At 40.8% G+C, this 23,986-nt stretch overlaps 1 protein-coding gene across 8 annotated transcripts in view; it reads left to right on the top strand.

Moving 5' to 3' along the window:
* Positions 1 to 23,986, top strand: part of DYNC1I1 (dynein cytoplasmic 1 intermediate chain 1) — a 262,038-nt gene that overhangs the window by 129,394 nt on the left and 108,658 nt on the right. For all 8 annotated transcript variants that reach the window (XM_048838191.2, XM_048838190.2, XM_048838186.2 and 5 more), the window contains 2 exons: positions 7,666 to 7,755; positions 19,334 to 19,496. In XM_048838191.2, coding sequence (XP_048694148.1) covers positions 7,666 to 7,755; positions 19,334 to 19,496 — 253 coding nt within the window. The remainder of the gene's footprint in view (positions 1 to 7,665; positions 7,756 to 19,333; positions 19,497 to 23,986) is intronic.

Raw genomic sequence — 23,986 nt, 5'->3', positions numbered from 1 at the left:
TCAAGTGTGTGTGAAGACACTTGGATTTGTTAGAGTTAAACATGCCATACATACAGCTGATTCTTTATATCAAAGGCTGTATATCAAAGACTTTGTATAATAACCTACCAGATTCTCATAGACACAGTAAAATCTATTATTTTGATGTGACTAAATTGTTATTTTAAAGGCATGTTATTAATAAAGGGATCATTTGTACCTACACGGAATTAAAAATTGTGCTGTCAGTATAATTCAGCATAGCTCTTGATACAGAAAACAATGCACAGGAGTTGTGACTTCTTAACTAGTCTCAAAGGTGCAGGTCTGTGGAGGTGTAAATCCCATACCTAAGAGAGCAATGCAGGGCATGCTGCCTGATGTTGAATTGGTGGTGCATATATCAGTAGGCAGGAGCTTTGCTTTACATAAATCTTTACAAAATATTTAGCGCTTGGTAAACTATTTGAGCAGTAACACTGCTAACTGCATAGAAACAGAAACCACATATTCAAAGGTAAACATTCAAAAATTAGACAGGCAAACGTGAGAAACACACACCTCAAGAAATAAAACATAAACAAATGTCGTCTTATATGTAATCTTATATGTGATTACATTAGATTAAAATTAGATTATAAACTCTTTGAGCCAGGAAACATTTTCTTTCTGTTTGTCCTGAATGTGCCTACTATGCTTTTTCACTCTGTAAAACTAAATAAAAAAATAATGATTCAAAACCCTTTAGCCCAGATAGATGATAAATAGTTCAGTCATATACAGATGTGGGGCCTGATTTTCTGGGACAGCCTTTATTGTTGTGCCCTCAGTGAACTGTTGGAGGACTTGGTGACACCTGGACGTTCTAACCACCTATTTCCAAGAGGTAGTCATATGTCTAAGTGTTACCACTTCCCCCCTCAGTTTCTTGTGAGTGTGAAACTGTGAGCACAGTTGTTTGTGGATGTCAAAGTGGAGGCCACGTGGTGGCCAGATGAGAATCAGGGCCTAAAATCTATCCATCTATGCCATGTTAGAAAGGCGTAATCTAGACTTAAATCCAGCAAGGTGCAGTTAGGTCTAACTGTCTCCCTCATCGAGTCACAGAGCTCTGTACTGGGGAGGAAGAGCTTGTTAGGTCTAATTATGTCAAGCCACTAACTATGTCAACCAATCCCTGGTCTGGTTCCGTTGTCTAAATGGCAGAACATCTTGTTTAACAGCAACAAGTCAAAAAACCATGGACAATGAGAAATGTTACAGTTACAGTGAGAGGCTGTGTGCCCTAGTGAATGCTGCCCTCCTTCTCTGGAGACCTGGGTTCTATTTGTGGCTCTGATACTGGCCTGTTAGGTAACACTGGGCAAGTAACTTCCCTTCTCTGTCCCTCAGTTTTCACATCTGTGAACTGGGGATAATGACACTGGCCTCCTCTTGTATAGAGCTTGGAGATCTAGGGGCGATAAGCGCCGTGTGACAGCTAGGTATTACTGCTAGCACTAACCCTTTTCTAATATGGTTTCTTTCATACACATCAGGGTTCTGATTCGGATTTCACTTATATGGGTTTTATACCAGGGGCTTCAGTGGAGTTAATCCTGGTTTACAGTAGCATGAATGGAGGAGCAAACTACATGTGTTTATGCTGTTGAAAAGTTACTTTTCTAAACATACAGCATACAGGGCAGAAGCCCACTTGTGTTCACAACCCATGGGCCCACCTGAGTGTGTATGCATACTTACTGCCACTGCATATTCCAACAGCGTAACGGATAGCTGGGCACTTATGGAGAAATTCAGCTATTGCCACATAAAACTCAAGTGATAGGGCTTTGCCCAGGGGACTCCATCAGAGTGGGATGGAATCCATGCTCCCAGCCTGCAGGTGGGACTGCTATTCCAGCCTATACCTCTGGGCAAGGAATTGTTTCTTTTCTGGGGCCCAGACAACAGGGCCCCGATCCCAATTGAGACTTTGGGCACTACCATAATATAAGTATTTACTATTACTACTACTACTGGCTGCAGTAGAGACCATTACCCCTCTATCCCCTAACCAATGGGTCACTGGATCTGTCATAAGCATGGATCTCTTAGTCCTTCCACAGATTTTCCCCCAATGGCTCCTTCTCTGTGGGCCTATTTGGGGCAGGCCTGGGATGACTCTTCCCCGGGTGTTCCTCTCCTCTGTATCCAAACTTTTGTAGAGAGCTAAAGTGGGGCTGAAGTGGTCCCCACGGCTTCCCCTGAGTCCCTTGCTCTTAGGTGAGTTTCAGCCCTAACTACCTGTTTGTATGTGCAGAGGAAGCAGTTATGTGTTCAAATGTGGGTGAGCCTGTATACACACTTTTGATATGGGGGTTATCCATCACCCTTCTGGAAAAATTTGGCCTGGAATATTTCAGATCAGATACTTCTGGGGACAGGTATTGCTATAAAAAGGTACTAAAAACAATTTAATCTCTTATTTCACTAATAGTAAAAGACAGTAAAAGTGTCACCTTCAACTCTCTCCCTTTGAAATGCAAGGTACAGTTCATCCACATGGCTACATTGAGAAAATTAGAGGTATTATTTTGATCACCAGTGAGAGAGAGGGGTGACGGTCCCTTATTTTTCAATGAATGCCTCAAAACATGTTGAGAATGACTTAAAAATACTATTTTTAGATCAGTAGTTTATTTAGTTTTAGAGAGCCACAGTGATGACTCAAAGTCAAGTCATACAAAGAACTCTATTACCAATACGCTTGATCAAGACTCAGCTTGAATGGCAAAGGGCCATTGAATAGCCCTGACAAAAGAGAGATGGTTTGTGGGTTGCAAAATGACCTGGTTCCTATTTGCATGCGCTTTTTCTTGGTTTTAAAATTTAGTCAGAATATAGACAGCCACAAACTTTCCAATAAGAAAAGTGTAACATTAATATTACCTTTGTCACTGCTTAGAAAAATACAGGAAAATGGACTCAGAACTTTCCTATGTTTTTATGCAAGTTTAGTTTCAAACCAGTATTCTAAACTATATGAATGAGTGTATATCCGAACATCCAAAAGAACCATCTAAGGAGAATGTTAAGGATGCAAAGCCAAGCAAAGGTAGGAATGCCAGAAGTAAGGTTGCCTGTGCACTCTTAATTCAGCCCTCTTTTGAATATGCATTGTGGGAAGGGACTGTCTTTTTTTCTGTGTTTGTACAGCACCTAACACAATGGGGTCCCAGTCCATGATGGGCTGCTAGGCAAGACAGTAATACAAATAAATAATTAATAATGACACAATCACATACTATTTTTTTCCAGAGAACTCCTATATCATTCAGTGAATGCGTTTTTATCCTCTTAATTCAGTGTGTGATGTCAGGCCTTATTTAATACATTAGCCAAACCCTGCACTGAATTCTTTTATCTTCTCCTGGGTGTTTGGTTCTATGGCACTCATCACCATAGTATCTGAGTGCTTCACAAACTTTAAATAATAATTTATCTTTACATCACCCCTGTGAGGTGAGGGTATTATTAGTATTATCCCCACTATACAGCTGGGGATGGGAAACACAAAGCAGTAAGGTCAGATTTGTTAGAAAAGTCCACTAATCTTGGGTGCCCAACTTGAACAATTTCGGTTTTCAGGGTACATAGCATTTTTATTGTATTTTGAAAGTTCAGAGCACAGCTCCAATTGATCTCAGCTGCAGCTGTGAGCACTCAGTGCTTCTGCAATTCTGAGCCCAGGAGTCTCATGCTGGGCACCCAAAAAATGAGGCCAAGCACTCAAAAGTTAAGAAATTCCAGAATTAGGCCATAATGCATATGCATAAGGGGGTTGTATTAATATTCCATAGACAATCTTAATTGTGGCATTTCACATCTTTTTAGTATTTAGCTTTGCAATCTTAACATTCTCTTAGGGCTTGTCTACACTGCGACGTTGTCGACAAAACATTTGTCTTTCTGGTACTTAAAAAAGCCGCCCCGCGAAAGACAAATGTTTTGCCGACGAAAGTGGCAGTGTGAACGCGGTTTTGTTGGCAGGAGTGCTCTCCTACTGACAAAGCTAACCCCATTCGTGGGGCTGGAAGTATTTTGTCAGAAAAAATGCCAACAAAATACTGACAGAGAGCGTTCACACACGCCGACAGCTGCATAGTGTAGACAAGCCCTAAATGTAGGTTTGTTTGAGTGTGTGTGTATATAAACATACTGACTCATGCATGCACCTTATACCCTATGTGTAATTTATTGTACACCCTTAAGACTCCCACTCCAGCAAAATTAATATACTGACATGTATGTCAGTATACAGAAATTTTCAATTTTTCTTAGAACAAGCATTTCACATATTGTAAAAATATTTGGTTATTTTTCTTTCTGAAACTGAATCTAAAGAAACAGTATTTATTACATAAAAGGACTTGCATTAAGAAAGAAAGCTTTTTGTGTGCAGATGTAGAAACAGAACTCCCAGTATTAATTTTGCATACGTATGCTTTAGGAAATAGTGCATACATGTCATCTTCTGCTCATTTATACATTTTTTTCCTTTGGTTCACAGATCATTCCCAAAGGGCGGGGGAGGGGACAAGCAGTGGAAAAATCTACTTCAGAAAATGCCAAAGTAGAATTCCACTCCTGCATCCAATAGTCAAGCCTGCATTTCCCCACAGGGAGAGGCTGGTGGGCAGAGAAGTCATGTTGAGCCCACAATGGGAGGGTCAAGGAGCTGGCTCCATAAATGAGTTTGGCTCCTCTCATCCTGAAAGTTGCCCACAATATCATATCCTATTTTCACTGCATTGCTGACCCTAACTGTTAAAGCATCATGGGTCAGGCCCCAAAAGATCATGAGCTGGGTCTAAAAATCATGAGATTTTGCAAAATAATAAATATTGTTGGGGTGGTGGTTTTTTTGCTTTCTGGGATTTGAGCCTTTAGGGTGAATGTTTGAAGCTTTTCTCCGCAAACGTGAGGGAGAGAAACTCCCTTATTTATAACAATGAAAGCAGAGGTTCTCGTGTAATCATTTGACAATGGGAGCTGGGGCTTTAAAGAAAAACACCAAGTATTGCAAGACTTGCAGTAAAACCGTGAGGCAACATTGCATTTAAAACATATATGCGTGTATCTGCGTGCGTGTGTGTGTCTATCAGTATTGCCAACCCCAAAGTTTCAAAAATCCTGAGTTAACCCCAAAAATGATGAGGATTTTTTAAACACACAGTGTATGTGACAATTAGTGTTGCCAAATTTATTAAGGCAATTTTGGCTGCCAGTGCAGGAGCTCTCCCCCCTGCCCAGCAATTAATTCTGCCCCCCCACCAGCTCTGCTCTGACCAGCTCACATCAATTCTACACCCCTCACCTCTGCTCCCCTGTCATGCCAGTGGTCACCCCCTCCTGGGTCTGGAGGGATTGCTGTGTGGTCCCCTCTGTCCCTTCCAGGCTGGGTGTTGTAGGTGTGGGGGGAGGGGCCGTCCTGTTCCATTCCTTACAAGGTGGAGGAGGGAGCAGAACTTATTTGAGCTGCTGAGCTCCATCTGTTCCCTCATCCCTTGTCCTCCCTCCTGTGAGCATGGCTCCTGTGGGGAGGAGGATAGATCTTGCCTGAGTCTTTCAGCAGCTCTGATTGGCTGCTCTTCCTCAGGAGGAGGGGCATTCGGGGAAAGCAGCCAATCAGAGGGACTTTCCCCCCAAGTCAGGACTGAAAATCTGGAGGGGGTTGGAGCTTCTTGTGTGCTCCCCAGCTGGCTGCAGTGCCAGCTCCTTGCTTCTCTTTCACCACAGGCTGAGAGCCTGTGCGGGGGGCAATACACTGTTGTCTCCTCCTGTCTGAAAGTCCTCTCCTGTCCCCTCCTGTGACCTATGGCAGTGGGTGTGAGTTACTGATGGATCTCATGCCCAGACAAGAGTAAACAATGGACCCAGCAAAGCTGTGGGGTTTCTTTGCAGTGCCTGGCTACTCTACATGCTGTACCTGTGACATCAGCTAGTAACGAGCCTGGGCTCAAGTAATGAGATATTCCATAGGCATCAGGGAAAGGTTCCTGGGCAGGCAAAATGGTCTGCAGCCCATTATGCTGTTGAAACCCAGTACAACTGTGCATCACTGTTGGCTGAACACAGGCTGTCAGCACTGACATCTTACCCAGAAGCAAGGACTGACTGTAGCCAGCTGCATTAGTAGAAGGTCCCAGTAATTAAGCAGTTTGATAAGCATGACACACCACAATCCTGCTTCCAGGCCCTATGTGAACACGCTGGTGTTAGAATTGCCGGACGCCACAATTGCAGCATCTACGGGTACATCATCAGGTCAGGTAGCCAATGATCATGTCTGGAGAAGTGCCACACAACAGAGAGCCATATGGCAATAGGCAGACTGATGGCAGAGTCGCGAAGGAACCACAGCACTTTCACAGAGGACTACCATGCTGTGGATACACTTGACACAGGTCAAAAGGTACAGGAAATCAGAATACACACTATGCATTCTCCCATGTAAAGAAAGACTCCAATACTGTGTTGATGCTCAATTATCCTGCTTTGTGCAGCTGTGGAGACCAATGCCCTTCCCCCAAACCATTTCCACATGATATTTACTATAGCCCAGTAGCTCATGTATGACTTTTCGTGGTTACCTTAGATCCCTGTTCCACATTGTCTGTTCTTAGCCTTTCAAATTTATTGCATTTATAAAGCACCACAATATCTAGGCCCCAATTTGTGTGTATGGAACAAAGTCCTGTAGTGCAGACTACTTTGTCTTGATTATGCCTCTTTTTCTGTACACCACAATCACTTTTCCAGGTGTGTGCCTGGCTTTGTGCAGCACCTATGAACTGGGGAGTGCATCGCATTGCTTTTGTTGGGAACAGGACAGAGCTCATGCTTTGGTGAAGTTTGAATTTCTTTCAGAGCTTTTGGGTGCAAGTTGCATTTTTGTAATCTCCAGAGCACTGAGCATTGGTCTGAACAATCACATCCCTTGTAACTTCAGACAGACATAATGAAAAGAATTAACAGTTTTGCCCTTCCAGGAAAAAGGGGAATATATGAATGAGGGAGGGGTACAGAGAGAGAGAGAAAGATTTGTATAGGTTAGAAAAGGGCAATAAAACATCTGGCATTAGTAACTGACATGTGTCAATTTTAAGCATTCATTAAATTCATATTAATGCAAGAACTGTTCTTAAACTCCAAATGCCACTTTTGGTTGCTGTGTTCTTCCATCTGATGGTGATGACTTTTCAGAACTGTACTATGCTTGTTTGCTTGCCACTGGCATCTGACCTGAGGTCAGACTTCTATTTAACCCTTTCCGGTAGGTCAAAAGACAAATTAATCTGGTGAGAATTGAATTGGAAATGAGGTGTCTGGATAACAGGTGTTCCACTTGTGGAATCGCTGCCAGGCTGAAACGTGTTTGCATCTATTCCTATGCCATCCAAGAAATCGTCTCTGAGGTCAGAGAGCCATTCTTAAAACATTTGAGATGGAAAGTTCCCACAGGGAGTGACAGTAGCAGGTGTTTTATGCTAAAATATTGTCTTTCTGACTTTTGAGAACTATCTGAGAAGGACATTTGTAGGTAATTTATTTACTTACTAACAGGTTCAATGGCTACAAGTTGTCCAAGAGGAACCTCTCCCCCTGAAACGGAATGTTACAATTCTTTATTTCTTTTTCTAGAGGATGAAGATGATGATGAGATTGTGGAACCCAAAGCACGAAATGACTCAGAGATGGAAAATCAAGAACAGAAACATGAGGTGAAAGAAGGTATGTGTTAAAAAAAGGATTTTGTTACCATTTTAAAGTGCTCCATCCTGCAAATAGTTAACATCATGTGTAGTGCTTACTATTGGCAGTAGTCCCAAGTAGCAGCCCAAGAAATTTAAAAACAATAAATAGTTCCATTTACTCAGATCTAGATTAGTGACATAAAAGAAATATGGTACAGAAGGATGCTGTTCAGACAATTTTCCTGCATTATATCAGGAATTCTCTGCAAGTTGTTGAATACCATGAAAAGTGTTCAGTGTATGTTGAGTCATGGACTTTCCATTCCATTGCCACATAAAGGGAATCCCAATGCTTATATTTGGAATCCTAGGAGGAAGAGAGACATTGGACGGATGTGAACAGAAGAAAAAAACCCTAAATAGAGTCCTAAAAATATCTATTTATTTTAGTTTTCCACATACTTGCAAGTGAGCCCTCTTTGTACCTATGTTATTATATCTGAATGAGTGCCATCACTAACATCATCTAGTTCTTTGTTACAGTTTAGTCTAGTGGAAGTGTTTCATATTGCCACTGACTTCCTTCCTTGACTAGCAAAGGCCAACTCTCATGTGAACGATCAATGTGTAAAGTTTTGGTGGCAATGGGCTTTGTGACACTCACACTGCAGAATTCGAAATAGAGCATGGTAGCGGCTGCAAATGACATAGTCTTAGGCGGGTGCTAAAACGCAATGAATAAATTCACTCTTGCTGGACAGTAAATGAACTTGACTTGTGGTGGCAGAGGTAAAATGGCAGCACATCGATGATGAGCATTAAATAATGTGAATCAAATGATGTTTGATCTATTTCTCTATCTTTTCACCCCTAACAATCCCGTTTGCCTCTCTAATGCAATCCCCCTTCTCGTGCTCTGAGCAAAACTCAGAGTCTGAAGCCATCTTTTGTGTTTCATGGAAGTGATTAAAACCATGTTACAAGTCAAACAGGAGTTTAGAAGAACATTTCCTGCCACTGCTGCACTCTGTGAGCCTTATTCAGAATTAATGGCTTTTCTGCAAATTAGCACGTAATGGGTTAAAAGCATGTTTATGTTGGCATTAAGTACTCTGGCTTCTTTTTTTCTGCAAGGCAAGACAATATTTTGCAAACTTTTTAAAGAATCTCTAATAGATATTATAGTGGCGCCATTCACACTGCTATATAGTAGTTAAGGCTGTGTCAGCACTTCCATTATGAATCCTGTTTTTCAGGGATTTATAACCCAGCCGTAAAAATTTGCTCTGGGCTGAAATTTGGTTTCAGCTCGGGGAACACTTTTTTTTTTTTTTAACAGATTTAAAACAAAATCAGCTTGGGCTTGTGTGAGTTATAGGAGTGTAAAGTGTAAGAATCATGAGGGAGAGAAAGGGAGAAAGACAATTTTTTCATGTGTATAACTCAAAAATGGGTTCAGTATTAAAAAAAAAATAGATTGACCCTGTTATGTTTCGTTTTTCCTCTAAGCCCGCAAGCAATAGTTACATACTTTCTCAGAGTTTCAGGTATTTTCCAAAGGAAATCAGAGTTCTTCTTCATGGATTATAGGTGACCGAGTATGTGAGTGTGCTTAATTTTACCCACAGGAGTAGTGCCATTGGCTTCAATGGGACTAATCACACACATAAGTGTGTGCAGGATCAGTATCTGTTATTGGATCTGTTTCATAGTGACAACAAAGGCTACAATTCATCCACAGTATAGCGGGCCAGCTCAGTGCTGTATGCACCACTTACACCTCCCTTAAGGACTGCACTGAGGCACCAAGAGTAGCAGCACAGAGGTGTCTATCCATTTCTATGCATCGTGGAGAGGGCTACTTCACTGGCTCCATACAAGCGTCCACAGAAGATCACATTGGGGGCAGGCAGGGATCTACCTCTGTGAGGATCCATTGGCCCCAATGCTTCTCACAACACACAACTGGCACACAGAGACTGTGGCTGCTATTCCCAGGTCCCATCATCCTGCCTGCCATTCACATCATAAGAGACAGTCCTTGCCCTACAGAGCTTCTAATATAAGACCCCAGTCCTGCAATTTACAATGTGTAGGAGGAATGCTGCATCTGTGTGGAGCTCCACCAACATCAACGGGCCTCTGCATAGGTGCAGCAGTCCACCGAGCATTTAAATGGCAAAATCACGGCTTTGGACTGACCGTCAGCTGTTCAGGGCAAGGATTGTGTTTGGCCTCTAACCTTTTATCTGTTTTGAAGTCAGTGAGGCTTCTCATGGGAGCCGCAGTCAAATTGTGCATTGTAAATTTCAGGATCAGGGCCTAAATAGGCAAGACAGATAAAGGCGACAAGACAGGAAAAGAAAGTACTATTATCCTCATTTTACAGATTGGGAACTGAGGCACATAGAGACTGAGTTGCCCAAGGTCACACAGGAAGTTGGTGTCTGGGCTGGGAAATAAACCCAGATCTCCTGAATCCCGGTCCAGTGCATGCTGTAAATAATTAGATCAAATCAATCACAACAAATGGTGAACCTGTGGAACTCATTGCCAGGGGACGCTGTGGAAGCCAAAACTATAACTGGGTTCAAAAAAGAATTAGATAAGTTCATGGAGGATAGGTCCATCAATGCCTATTAGCCAAGATAGTCAGGGATGAAACCAGGGATGAAACCCCATGTTCTGGATGTCCCTAAACCTCTGACAGAATGACAGGGGATGGAGTACTCAAAAATTGCACTGTTCTGTTCATTTCCTCTGACACATCCGGCATTGGCCACTGTCACAAGACAGGATAGGGGCTAGCTAGACCATTGGTCTGATCCACTATGGCCATTCTTATGTTCTTATAACTTCTGGATGATGTCCTATTTGAATATTTAATTATCTTTGTGATGAAAGAATCCCTTTGTTGCTAAAATCAAAATGGCCAAAGTATTATTCACCATATATTCTGCCTTCCATGAACCTTTTTTTTTAAAAAAAGAAAATTTAACCAGAGATTTTTACTAAAGACAAGCTCTAATTCATCAGGCCCAATAATAGTTTTGAAGGTCTATCTAACTGAGTCACTGATGTGCTTAAGTGTTCATTTACCTAAGGACTGGAACATTTATTTATTTATCCATTTATTTTCTGTGGAAGAGGGTCAGAAGTAATTATAGGTAAATAATCCACGTTTTGTCATCTTCAATGGAATGTTTTGAAAGGAACTTCAATAGAATGAAATAAAAAAATCACATTATATAGTACCTCTGTACTGTATTTAAATATCGGTGGACCTAATCTTGCTTTCCTTACTCAGGCAATGCATCAAAGTCAAACTTTAAGTTTTCAGAATCAGGCCCCATGCTGTGTCTAGAAGCAACAGAAGACAAGTTCAAAAAGAGTCTGAGACACCCTGCTGTTGGCAGCGAGCCCTTAACTTTAAAATGCCCTGGCTTTTGACAGTTGATCACACAGACCCTTAGAGGAAAAGTTCATTGACTTTAACTAATTTGTTAGATAACTGCAAAAAAATAATCTTAACCAGAAATAGAGAAATTAAATAAGAAGCTTGTAAGGGATATTCAGAATACCTGAAAATAAATGTTACTGGAAATGCAGCCGGATGGCCCCTATCAAGACAAACAACAGAACTGTAGCTAGAAACACAGGAAAAATCAATGGGATATGAGGGCATGTTCTACCAGGGTTTGCTCAGCACCTTACAAGATTATGTCAAAGATTTTCACAGCTCTTGTTAGCTAACAAATCTAAAGGTTGAATGGATTTACACCATGCTCCTCACCCCCACCCCCAAAAGAAGTACAGAACTAAGAAGAGCTGTGCTGTCTCTGGTTGTAGCTATGCTCTCACAATTTCTTTCTTTTTTTTTTTAAACAGGTTTTTTTTTTAATAGATGCTAGTAACTTAGTCAGACTTTTATAATGGGCTAGGCTGCAGGAAACTATTTCATATTCCTTTGCACTTAGTTAAATGTAGATTTTCTTCTTTACATACTCCCTTTGACTCCAGTGGGAAAAGAATCAGGCCCTGACTGATTAAGAGTTTGCAGGATTAGCCTCTCACTTATATTGTCATCAAAACTATTGGTTTATATTTAACCCAATTTTGCTCCCATCTGGTGGGAACAAGACTGGAGCCTTTGTTAGGTCCTTTCCTAAATTTATAAGAGAGTTCCTATGTAGACAAAGTTCATTTTTTCTGTTATGTTCAAACACATAGGTTTAAAATTTGTGGAGAAAAGACTTGAGATGCTGCAAAATGAAATCTTCAGGGATCATTTTAATTCAGGTGTAGATTGATAAAATGCCATTTGTTTTCATAGCTACATGTTGAATAACTGTTGCCTTCACGTCTCTTCCATTTTTTTAGGTTTTTAAAAGACATTTGGTTCAGTGTAGAATATATTTCATTGTGGTTTCTGGATACACATCATATTTTTTCCTCTGAAATAGTCTGTCTGCATTTTTAAAAATGATATTTTAAAATGTATACAGAGAGTTTATTGACTTTTGTTGCGATCCCACACAGCTCCAGAGACATCAGGCCAAAATGCTACTTATGGTTACATGATACAGCCCCACTGAAGTTATAATAAATTCATGGCCCCCAAGGATTTCATGGTTGTCACTATGCATCATGCTATGGCCCATCAGAACGTCATGGTCAAAGTGGGGATAGAACTTGGACCCTCTTTCTATCTAATAAGATGCTAGAAGAATCTGTTAGCAATCAGCAGTATAGGCCCTATGCATTATTTAGCTATGTTGGTTCTATCCAGTAGAAGATAGTGGTGCACATAAACATTAGCCAGATCAGTACAAAGTGAATGGGGTTGCCTCGTCTTAAAGGAGAGCAGAATTTGGCCCACATTGGCTGGAATTTAATAAAAATAGTTGTAAACAATCAGCATATAGATTCACTTGATGCTGGTAACTAAATATCCTATTGTTTAACCTGTGTTAAACATCAAAGGGGTATGAAAATTTTATATATTTTTTTGTTTTCTTCTTTATAGTAAATACATTTGAAGCCCAATATTGCATTGTCAAATATAATTTGTGAAGATGCTATGGCCACATCCAGGTGAACAAGGCCTCTGGGGAAAAAAATACTTTGATCAGCCACTTAGGTTTCTCTTAGTTTCCTCAGAAGAAATTTGTGTGTCTCTTAAAAGCTGAGATCAAAGTACCTGGAAGCTGCCGGAAGGGGAAAAAATTGCATAGAACCTTTTTATTTTATTCAAGGTAATGGTCATACACAGGGAGAAGGAACGGGGGGAAAATGGAAATAGCTCTGAAAGATAAATGGGTGGAAAAATCTTCATATTAAAAAGAGCAACCATGTGTGTTTCAGTTTTCCGCTTATACTTGTATTTGTCACGAGTTGCAGAAGTGTTTTGCATTAGAAAAAGTAATGATATTAACATTCTTGTAAGCAGAGCTCGCCTCAAATAAAACTTCAGAGGCAGCCGAAAGAAACAAGAAAATAAGGTTAAAATATGAAGCTTAATATTGCCTGGGGCATCTGGTGTGTCAGTAAGAAGAATGAGGTAAGCTTGTTTATGTCGTACAAACATTAGCCAAGGTGTTTCTGATACTGAAGAGGGAAGAGACTGAAGAGACTGTTGGCTTCACACAGATGATCGAGAGCTAGGAGGGAGATTTTGCTGAGGCAGAACTGCAGCCATTCATGTCTCCATTGCCCATGAACACCCTGGAGTTTTCAAACTGTTTATTTTTTTCCTTTCTCCCTTCTGCTGATTTTTTTGTGGAGGGGGAGGGGGCATATATAGTTGGCAAATGCCCAAGTAAAGAATTTATATTTCCAAGCTGCAGAGAAGATTAGGTTTACCTGATAGTTTTAACCATTTGGAGCAGTGTAAAATTAGTTTGCCGTTTGCCTTCACATTCATTTTCTCTCCTTATATGCCTTTTCACTGTATTGTCATGCTTGTTGTCTGTGATGCTGGGAAAGCAGTTCTTTGGTGAGGTTGGGATGTTGTCTCATTACAGGCTTCCTCTCCAGATGAGTTCATTTAGTGCTAATTACTATTCAGTAGTGGATGCTACAGTAGGTCAACATGTACTTTTTGCCCGTTGTTCCTTTCTTACATGCAATGCCCCCATCTAATGCACTTACAGATATACTGTTCTCCTGCTGGTGGTAATTGTTTCACTGATAGGAAGGCCATGCAGGGGATGTCTATACCCCTTTCCTGGCTTGGAACTCCACAGGGACCACTAATATAACAGTGCATAGTGGAGGGAGTGTCTGGCTTGGGGGAAACAGAGGGATTGGATCATGGAGCTTCAACAAAGGCTACAGATACGAACTACCCAGCTGCTCTGTTTCCTGGGGGTAGGATTTCTCCCGCACCCCGTGCATCTTCCTCATCCCCAGTCTGTCTATGGACCAGACACTGTGCAGAGAATTTGCCTTTCAAAGTTAAAATTTAGACCAGTTCAAGCAACCCTAGCAACCCAACCCAATTAATAGGCCCCCAAATTAGCTTGGATTAGCTGGCCTAGAGAAAGGAGATTACACCCTGGGCAGTAGATGGTGCGGTCTTTGGTGTGGAATAATGAGTGCTTTGTTACTGAGCAGACTATTGCCTCTTTGGGGTAGGCAGTAGATTCCCCTTGTGAAAGCGAAAGTCAACAGTCTCTGTTAGGAGGGGTCCCAGGTAGAGCCCTGCCACAGGACTGGGATCCCACGGGGTCTCACAGGACCTGCTGCCAAAATAGAGGGAACAGGTAAAATGTACTTTGTGGCAGGCTGGACTGGGTGCGCAAATAAACCAGACTGCGGTAATTTGTGGGAAAACACTAAATCTCTCGTCAGTTTGTCATAAATAGAATTTCAGCAAAGTAAAGCAAGTTTTTCTTTTTTTTATATAAAGGTTTTAATATTTAAATTTAAGCAAGGGATAGAAAAAGGTTTGATGTCTATTATATCAGGAGTTAAAATATTTTTAGGGCTGTCAATCACAGTTAACTCAAGTGATTAATGCAAAACAAGTTAACTAGATTAAAAAAAATTGTATTTAATCACAATTTTAATCTCACTGTTAAACAATAATAGAATACCAATTTAAATTTATTATAAATATCTTTGGATGTTTTTCTACATTTTCAAATATATTTATTTCAATTACAACACAGAATACAAAGTGCACAGTGCTCACTTAATATTATTATTTTTTATTACAAATATTTGCACTGTAAAAAAGATAAACGAAAGAAAGATTTTCAATTCACCTCATACAAGTACTGCAGTGCAATCTCTTTATTGTGAAAGTGCAACTAACAAATGTAGAATTTTTTTTTACAGTCTTTGCACTCAAAAACAAAACAATATAAATCTTTAGAGCCTACAAGTCCACTCAGTCCTACTTCTTGTTCAGGCAATCACTAAGACAAACAAGTTTTTGTTTACATTTATGGGAAATAATGCTGCCCGCTTCTTATTTAAAATGTAACCTGAAAGTGAGAACAGGCATTCGCATGACACTGTTATAGCTGGCATTGCAAGGTATTCAAATGCCAGATATGCTAAATATTCATATGCCCCTTCATGATTTGACTTGTAGATTGCACTATTTTTTAAAATATTTTTGCAGTGTAAATACTTGTAATAGAAATAATAATATAAAGTGAGCACTGTACACTTTGTATTCTGTGTTGTAATTGAATCAATATATTTGAAAATGTAGAAAAGCATCCACAAATATTTATAACTTAATTTGGTATTCTGTTATTGTTCATCTGTGTGATTAAAGCTGCAATTAATCGCAACTATTTTTTTAATCTCTTTTTTATCTCTTTTAATCTTTTTTGTGATTTTTTAAAATTGTTTGACAGCCCTAATTTTTTTTACATGGTTAAAGCAATATTTGTTTTATTCTTTAGTGGTAAAAATTGTGTCTAAATTCTGTGTGTGTGTGTATATATACACACAATCTTTTTTTTTTTTTTTTGGTAGCATAGGGGAATCTGTGTCTCTTGTGGGTTTTGCGGGATCTAAGGTTTTTGCAGGTGCAAGTGGGATAAAAGTGAAAGAAACAATGCGGGAGCAGGTGGGAGTGGGTATTACAGTATGGGACAGGAGTGGGATTAAAAAATAGTCCCATGCAAGGCTCAGGTCCCAGGTATTCTTTCTTCTCTCATACCATCAAGGAAGGTCAGAATCACATTCAGTGCCTCTCCTTACGCTGACTTCTTCCAGGTCATTTCAGAGCTCTCGTTTTCAGAGTAATGCTCATACTCCAAGTCATATGACACTGGATCATGAGCAGTAAACATCACACTAATATTTCAGCCTTTATGGGGTAAGATGGACCCCTATGACTTGCTGCATATTTGGACACACTATCTAAACTGGCCCTGCAGTTTAAAAATTACGATGATGAGGACAGACTTATAAAGGACAAATATTAGTAAGAGACAGGCAGGGTGTCCAGTGGTTAGGACACTAGTCTGGAACTTGAGAAATCCAGGTTCAGTTCCCTGTTTTGCCACAGACTTTGGGTAAGTCATGTCTCTCTGGGCTTCAGTTCCACATCTGTAAAATGGGGATAATAGTATTTCCTTATCTCACAGCGGTGTTGTGACGATAAACACAGTGAAGGTTGCAAAGTGTTCAAGTTCTAGGGGCTATATAAGAATCATAGATAAATATTCTGCTTTTGCTACCTCCATGCTACCTGAATGAATCCATGTATCTGAGAGCAAATGTGGTTTCCTGTGTCCTCTTCGGTACAGTGTGGAGCCAAGCCTTCTAAGGCCAAAACCCAACATAAAGCTACTGGGTGGGAAATGTCAAAAGGGGTGTGCACAGCTGTGTCAAATCTGGTATTTGAAACAAAAATCCTATATACTACAGCTCAGCAAGTGCAACATAGTTTCGAAGTGTAGCTTTGAACTCTGTCATTTTGAGTTTCATTAAGCGTTAGGGTACACCAAGGTATGAAGTTACAGTTTAATATCAGTGCTCTCGAGGTGTTCTCAGAGATACAAGGTAAATTCAAGTATATTGAATTAACCTTTGGGCTGTTGCTATTTAACCCAGTAAGATCTGGAGAGACTGAGATATTTTAAAAAATAAATACCTCAATTAAAATCTGAACAGTCAGGTCAAACATAGAAGACCTTTGATTCAGCTATTAATCAGTACCGGTTGGAATCTGTAGTTTTAGAAAAACACTTGTTTAGCTGTTGATTCTTTTACGATATGTTGTTTGGAAGCCTATTTACAAATGTTGGGCCAAATTCTTTTCTGGCATAACTGCACTAAAGTCATTAGAGCTTCACCAGCTGGAAATTTGGTCCATTGGCAGGATTAATTTGTTGTAAATCAATGACACCTGTGGCATTTTCCAAAGGTAGATCCTGCACCCTTTTCCAAAGTAGCTAATATAACTAAAACAAAGATTAATTGTTTAAAATGTCATATTGGTAAAGACAGCTTTTCAGTTTATTATGTTTGATTTACAAGATTATTGAGATAGCATGCAATGCATTACAAATCACTGGGGTTCACTGGTATAAACTGAAAGGAGAATTTAGCTTTGGAACTTTAAGAACTTCTCAATTTCCTTTTCTCCTGATATCCACACTCAAGTTATAGTTTGTGAACAGGTTATTAAACCCTATGAGGAAAGTAAACTCAGTGAATCTTGTAGGGAGTGTTTTTTAACTGGTGGAATATATTGGAAAATGTCCTTTTCAGAATTTGGGCCCAGTTAATGTAAACCAAAAGATCTGGCCCATATCCTTTGTAATAGGATTGTTATATATGACCCGCTTGTGGGTGGCCCCTGAGTGAGTACACAGTGTGAGGAGCAGGGCACAAAGAGCCTTCCCCCACTTGTGCCCCCACCATCACCTTATCAAGTTCCAGCTACAATTGCACAATCCCACAAGGTACCAGAGTGCCCTCTTCTCCACCAGCAATAGAGCTGGCCACTATCATAAAGGGGAGTATATTGTGAAAGGGTTTAGCAATAGGTGTGCTCCCTTGTGCACTGGAGAGCTCTGGGAGGCACCTTCGCCTACTCAGGGCTATAAGCCAATCTAAGGGCTAGGTATTCAGAGGTTCCAAGCACCTACAATTCCAGTTGAAGTCAATGGGAGTTGCAGGAGCTCTGCACCTCTAAGAATCAGGCTGTAGTGTAGCAAAGTGTGATGAATCTTGGAGATGTATAACACAGATATCATATATGTTAGTCACTGATTATAAATAAATATAAGCATATGCTATGATCACACAAACTGACAATTGAGTGTGCAAGCCTAAAAATCCCCATCTCATGTAAGTAGGCTTGGCAAAATTCAATCCTTAATTTTTGATAATATCAATGTATATTTTTAAGCATTTTTTTTAGATTTTTATCAATTTAAATTTTCAGAGCTGCAGAACATTATGCGAGGATCACACAAGGGAGAGGATCAGACAATAATTATTTAATGACAGTAGATAATGAGAATCAAAAAGTTAAAGTTTTATAATTGTTAAAACACAAACTGTCCACATCACGTGTCAAAATATTCAAAGTAAATAGCCTTAAATGAAACTCTAATAATTTCTCAAGCAGCAACTTTCTTGCTTTGCCTAACTGTAAATTTTGATTATTATTGATGGAAATATTATTTTGTCAATTTGTGTGCGTACAGTGAAATTTGTTTGTCAGCATTAACTAATAAAAATCTAATTCTTCCAAACCTACATATAAGTAGTCACATTTCTTCCAATGGTCATTCATTTGGAAAATGTCTAGTCTTCTAAGGGTTAAGCATATTTTTAATCAAATGTCAGAATCTGGCTCAAAAAAATACTATGCCTGTAAAAGAGTTTGATTCTCTGTAGCTTTTGTCGGTGTCAGTGAGCAGGGAATTGTACAGTAAGTCCGTCCACTGTGGTTTTAAAGTTCTTTTACAAATAATAAAAAAATATTTAAAGAAAATAGAATTTGTTTGTTTTTTAAATTTTCTTCACTGTTAACATGCGAAGGGAACTTTAGCTATTTATTTCATTGCCTCACAAACTATCCAAAACAGGAACAAAATTTACCAGTTGCACCAGGAAGAAAATGAAAGAACAGAACAGAAGTATTATCTGACGTGAAATCCAGCAGCCCTTTTAATACAATAAACTGTAGTATAACTTTTACCAAGTTAAGAAGATTATTTTATTTTAGCCATAAAAAGTTATCTGCTTTAAAAGGGCATTTAAGACAGGTCCTCTGTTATATAAGTGTTATGCTTTTTCAAGTTTAGTATGGCAATTAATGTCAGTCAGAACTATTTCCTGAAATATGAATGAAGGGTTTATTTAATTTTGGGTCTTAAGTATTTTCCTCTTCAGAATAATAAATATGCAAGATATAGGATCTCTTCTGCATAAATGCTACATTCTATGACTACAGGAGTACATTTTGATACATTTAAAATCATTCTTAGTAATAATTTTAAATGTAAGGCGCTGATTTATTCCTGTCAGTAATGCAATGAGCTTTCGTATAAAAAATTCCTTTTTACTGAAGACTTTGATTCATTTGGAAACGTCTTCGCTGTCATATTCTTAACAATGTCTTTGTACTTTGCAAGCTCCTCCTAGAGAATTGACAGAGGAAGAAAAACAACAGATTCTCCATTCAGAAGAATTCCTGATATTTTTCGACCGGACAATACGTGTAATTGAGCGAGCTTTGGCTGAAGATTCAGACATATTCTTTGACTACAGTGGCAGAGATGTAGAAGAGAAAGATGGGTCAGTTTTTTACTTTTTTAAATAACACCCCCACTCTAATGTATATTGAAGAAAAGCTGATAAAAGTGCATCTTTAAAAAAAATAGAATACTGGTCAGAGAGAGACAATGAAACCTCAGAGATTGATAGTTTGAAAGTCTATAATCAGTGTGTTATACTGAAGTATTTTGTAAAATAGCTTCGTGCTTGATCTGATTTCTTTTAAAATTCTTATTAGAGCTAGTCTATATTTTTTGAATTTCAATCTTTTGACAACATTTCAAATTTTGATGAAAACAAGGAAAATATTGGGAAAAAATGATTTTTCCCTCTGATTATTATTTGTCATTTCATACTCCTTTTTAAACTTTGGACCAGATTTTTATGTGTAGTTAGGCACCTAAAGGTGTGGAAAGGCTCATGGGATCTTGAAAAGTGAATAGGAGCCTAACTTCTATTGGAGTTGAAAATCCCCTGATGTTCCAAACTACTTTAAAAATCTGGCTCTTTGCAACTGAGCTACTGACTAGATCATCAAGAGAAATCTTTAGGACAACTTCTTCATTATGATTCTTCTTTATTATAGCACTATCTTTCAGACAATGTAAAAAAATCAAGGTCTTGATCACCTGTATTTGTTAATGTGTCATTACACATTTCAAAGGTGGGGTGTTAGTATTGAAATCTTAGACAGTTTCCACCTGAAGTAATTGCATTCTGCCTAAATGAGGGCTTGTCTACATGGTCTGAGAGTGTGTGACAAGCTGAGGTGTGAATCTACAACACACTAGCCTGCTGTGCACTAACTGGCCATGTGGACCCTGCTGCGGTGCACGAAAAGTTCTGTGGTGCAGTATGTCAAAGTGTGTGTGGTAGCAGGGTCCACCCAGGCAGATACTGAGTGGCAGGCTAGAGAACTGTAGCTTCATACCCTAGTTTCGCACGCTCTAAGTCTTTGTGTGGACAAGCTCTAAAATTTCCCCCACAGTTTTAATTGGATACAGTGTTCTTCATGGACTACCCTAAGCTGTTGGGTAGCATTACAGTCCACTACTGCACAGCTGCTTCAGTTCACCCCAGAGGGTCCTGTGATTCCTCTACACAGAGTTTATACAGCCAGTTAGTAAAATCTGTGAAGTATTTGGATCCATGTAGCTGAAAGGTGCTATGTAAATGCAAGATCACAATCATTAAATGTCTTTAAATTGAAGCAAGAGTTTCTTTGTCTAAAGTTCAAGAAGAATCATGAAGACAACTTTGAACAGCCCAATCCGTTGAATTCACCCTTCTCCTCACAGAGCCAAACCTAAGTGGGGTTAGGGATGATGGAATCTACTTCTCAACTAGAAAAGGAGTACTTGTGGCACCTTAGAGACTAATCAATTTATTTGAGCATAAGCTTTTGTGAGCTACACTCACTTCATCGGATGCATACTGTGGAAAGTGTAGAAGATCTTTTTATACACACAAAGCATGAAAAAATACCTCCCCCATCCCACTCTCCTGCTGGTAATAGCTTATCTAAAGTGATCACTCTCCTTACAATGTGTATGATAATCAAGTTGGGCCATTTCCAGCACAAATCCAGGTTTTCTCTCCCCCCCCCCCCCCACAAACCCACTCTCCTGTTGGTAATAGCTTATCTAAAGTGACGACTCTCTTTACAATGTGTGTGATAATCAAGGTGAGCCATTTCCAGCACAAATCCAGGGTTTAATAAGAACGTCTGGGGGGAGGGGGGGAGGAAAAAACAAGGGGAAATAGGTTACCTAGCATAATGACTGTCATTATGAAGGTAACCTATTTCCCCTTGTCTTTTCCTCCCCCCGTCCCCCCCCCCCAGATGTTCTTGTTAAACCCTGGATTTGTGCTGCAAATGGCCCAACTTGATTATCATACACATTGTAAGGAGAGTGATCACTTTAGGTAAGCTATTACCAGCAGGAGAGTGGGGTGGGGGGAGGTATTTTTTCATGCTTTGTGTGTATAAAAAGATCTTCTACACTTTCCACAGTATGCATCCGATGAAGTGAGCTGTAGCTCACGAAAGCTTATGCTCAAATAAATTGGTTAGTCTCTAAGGTGCCACAAGTACTCCTTTTCATAATGGGTTTGGAGGCTATCTTCTGAGAAGTACAGTAACTCCTCACTTAAAGTCATCCTGGTTAACGTTTCGTTGTTATGTTGCGGATCAATGAGGGAACATGCTCGTTTAAAGTTGCACAATGCTCCCTTATAACATCGTTTGGCAGCCACCTGCTTTGTCCGCTGTTTGCAGGAAGAGCAGCCCGTTGCAGCTAGCTGGTGGGGGCTTGGAACCAAGGTGGACCATCAGCCCCCCTATCAGCTCCCCATTCCCCTAAGTTCCCTGTGCGGCAGCCTCCCAGCAGGCTATCAATTGCTAACAGTTCAGCTGTCTCTCCCCCCACTGCCGTGTGCTGCTCCCGCCCTCTGCCTTGGAGCTGCTCCCTGAGCCTCCTGCTTGCTGTGCAGGGGGCAGGAGGGGAAGAGGGGGGCTAATGTCAGGGTGTCCCCCTCCCCCCTGCTCCTGCACCCCACTTACCCCATCTTCCATAGAGCAGGGGGGCACACGACAGGGACAGGGCTTAGGACAGAGGGAGCTTCCTGGCAGCACCTGTGGTCTCAGCTTGCTGATCTACTTAACAAGGCAGTGTACTTAAGAGTGGGGTCAGCATATTGAAAGGTACAATGTGCATGTCTCTCTCTCTCTCTCTCTCACACACACACGCACACACACACACACAGTGTGTGTCTCTGTCTGCCATGTTGTCTCCCTTCACTGCATTTGTGCTGCCTTGTAGAGAGTGAGGCTACATTCACTACAATGAGTTAACCCTTTAGGGCTCAGCCAATTGCTACTTCATCATTTAGCAGTAAGGCATTCCCTGGGAAATATCCCACCCTCTGACTTCACCACCTCAACCAAGCTTCACAATCATCGTCGCTGTGTACCAGTATTAAATTGTTTGCTTAAAACTTATGCTTTGTGTGTGTGTGTGTGTGTGTGTGTGTGTATATATATATATAATATAGTCTTTTGTCTGGTGAAAAAAATTTCCCTGGAACCTAACCCCCCCATTTACATTAATTCTTATGGGGAAATTGGATTCGCTTAACATCGTTTCGCTTAAAGTTGCATTTTTCAGGAACATAATTTCAATGTTAAGTGAGGAGTTACTGTATTAGTGCTCCTTACCAGGCTACCATAGGGCTTCCATGACATTAGGGTTGCCAACCCTCCTGGATTGGCCAGGAGTCTACTGGAATTGGCCTCAGTCTCCCAGTGACTATTAAAAGCAATCCAGGAGTTTTTAATAGGCCAAAAGTCGGGTCGGTGATGCAGCAGGGCTAAGGCAGGCTTCCTGCTTATTCTGGCTCCACGTGGCTCCCGGAAGTGGCTGGCATGTCTGGCTCCTAGCCACAGGGGTGGCCAAGGGGTCTCTGTGGGCTGCCCCTCATGCCCCGCCCAGAGTGCCAACTCCGCAGCTCCCACTGGCTGGGAACTGCAGCCAATGGGAGCTGTGGGGGCAGTTCCTGCAGGCAGGGGCAATACGCTGAGCCTAGGAGCCAGACATGCTGGTCGCTTCTGGGAGCCATCCGAGGTAAGCGTTGCCCAGAGCCTGCACCTCTCACCCCCTTCCGCACCCCAACCCCCTGCCTCAGCCCTGAGTCCCCTTCTGCACCCCAACCCCCTGCCCCAGTCTCAGCCCAGAGCCCCCTCCCACACTCCGAACCCCTCTGCTCCACCTCCCAGCCCAGAGCCCACACCCCCACCTGCACCAAAGCCCTTGCCCCACCCCGGTGAAAGTGAGTGAGGGTGGGGGAGAGCGAGCGATGGAGGGAGGGGGGATGGAGTGAGACGGCATGGGGCCTTGGAGAAGGGGCGGGGCAGGGGTATGGCCTTGGGGAAAGGGCAGGGCAGGTGGTGTATGAGTTTGTGCGATTAGACAGTTAGCAATGGCAACCCTACATGATATCGAAGACCTTACTTAGACCCTTGCAGTGAGTGAATCCACAATGAACACAAGAAGGTAACCTGTAATAGGGGAATACATATATATGACCAGACAGTCATTATAACTTGAGTGGTGATACCTTATGTCGATTTGAAGCTGGGGCATATTATGGCTTTATAAGAACTATATGCATTTCATAGGCACTGTTTATTTTTATTTGAACTGTGGCCATACCTAGAAGCTCCAGCCATGGACTAGGATCCCATTGTGCTAGGTGCTGTACAAACCCTGAACAAAAGATGGTCCCTGCCCCAAATAGCTTACAATCTAAGTATAAGACAAGAAACAACAGCTGGATATAGACAGACCAGATGGAGGAGCACCAGGAAACAATGAGATCATACTAGTCAGTGTGATAGGCAGTAGTTACAGTTCACCACTTGCCTAACAGTTGTCAAGTTTTTGGTAAGTATCAGGGCACACGAGAGTTTTAAGAAGGGTTTGGAAGGAGGATAAGGACTTAGCTTTTTGGAT

Source organism: Caretta caretta, chromosome 2 (assembly GCF_965140235.1).
Source record: "Caretta caretta isolate rCarCar2 chromosome 2, rCarCar1.hap1, whole genome shotgun sequence".
Classification (NCBI taxonomy): domain Eukaryota; kingdom Metazoa; phylum Chordata; order Testudines; family Cheloniidae; genus Caretta; species Caretta caretta.
The sequence above is the reverse complement of the archived record's forward strand: the minus strand, read 5'-3'. Positions and strand labels throughout refer to the sequence as shown.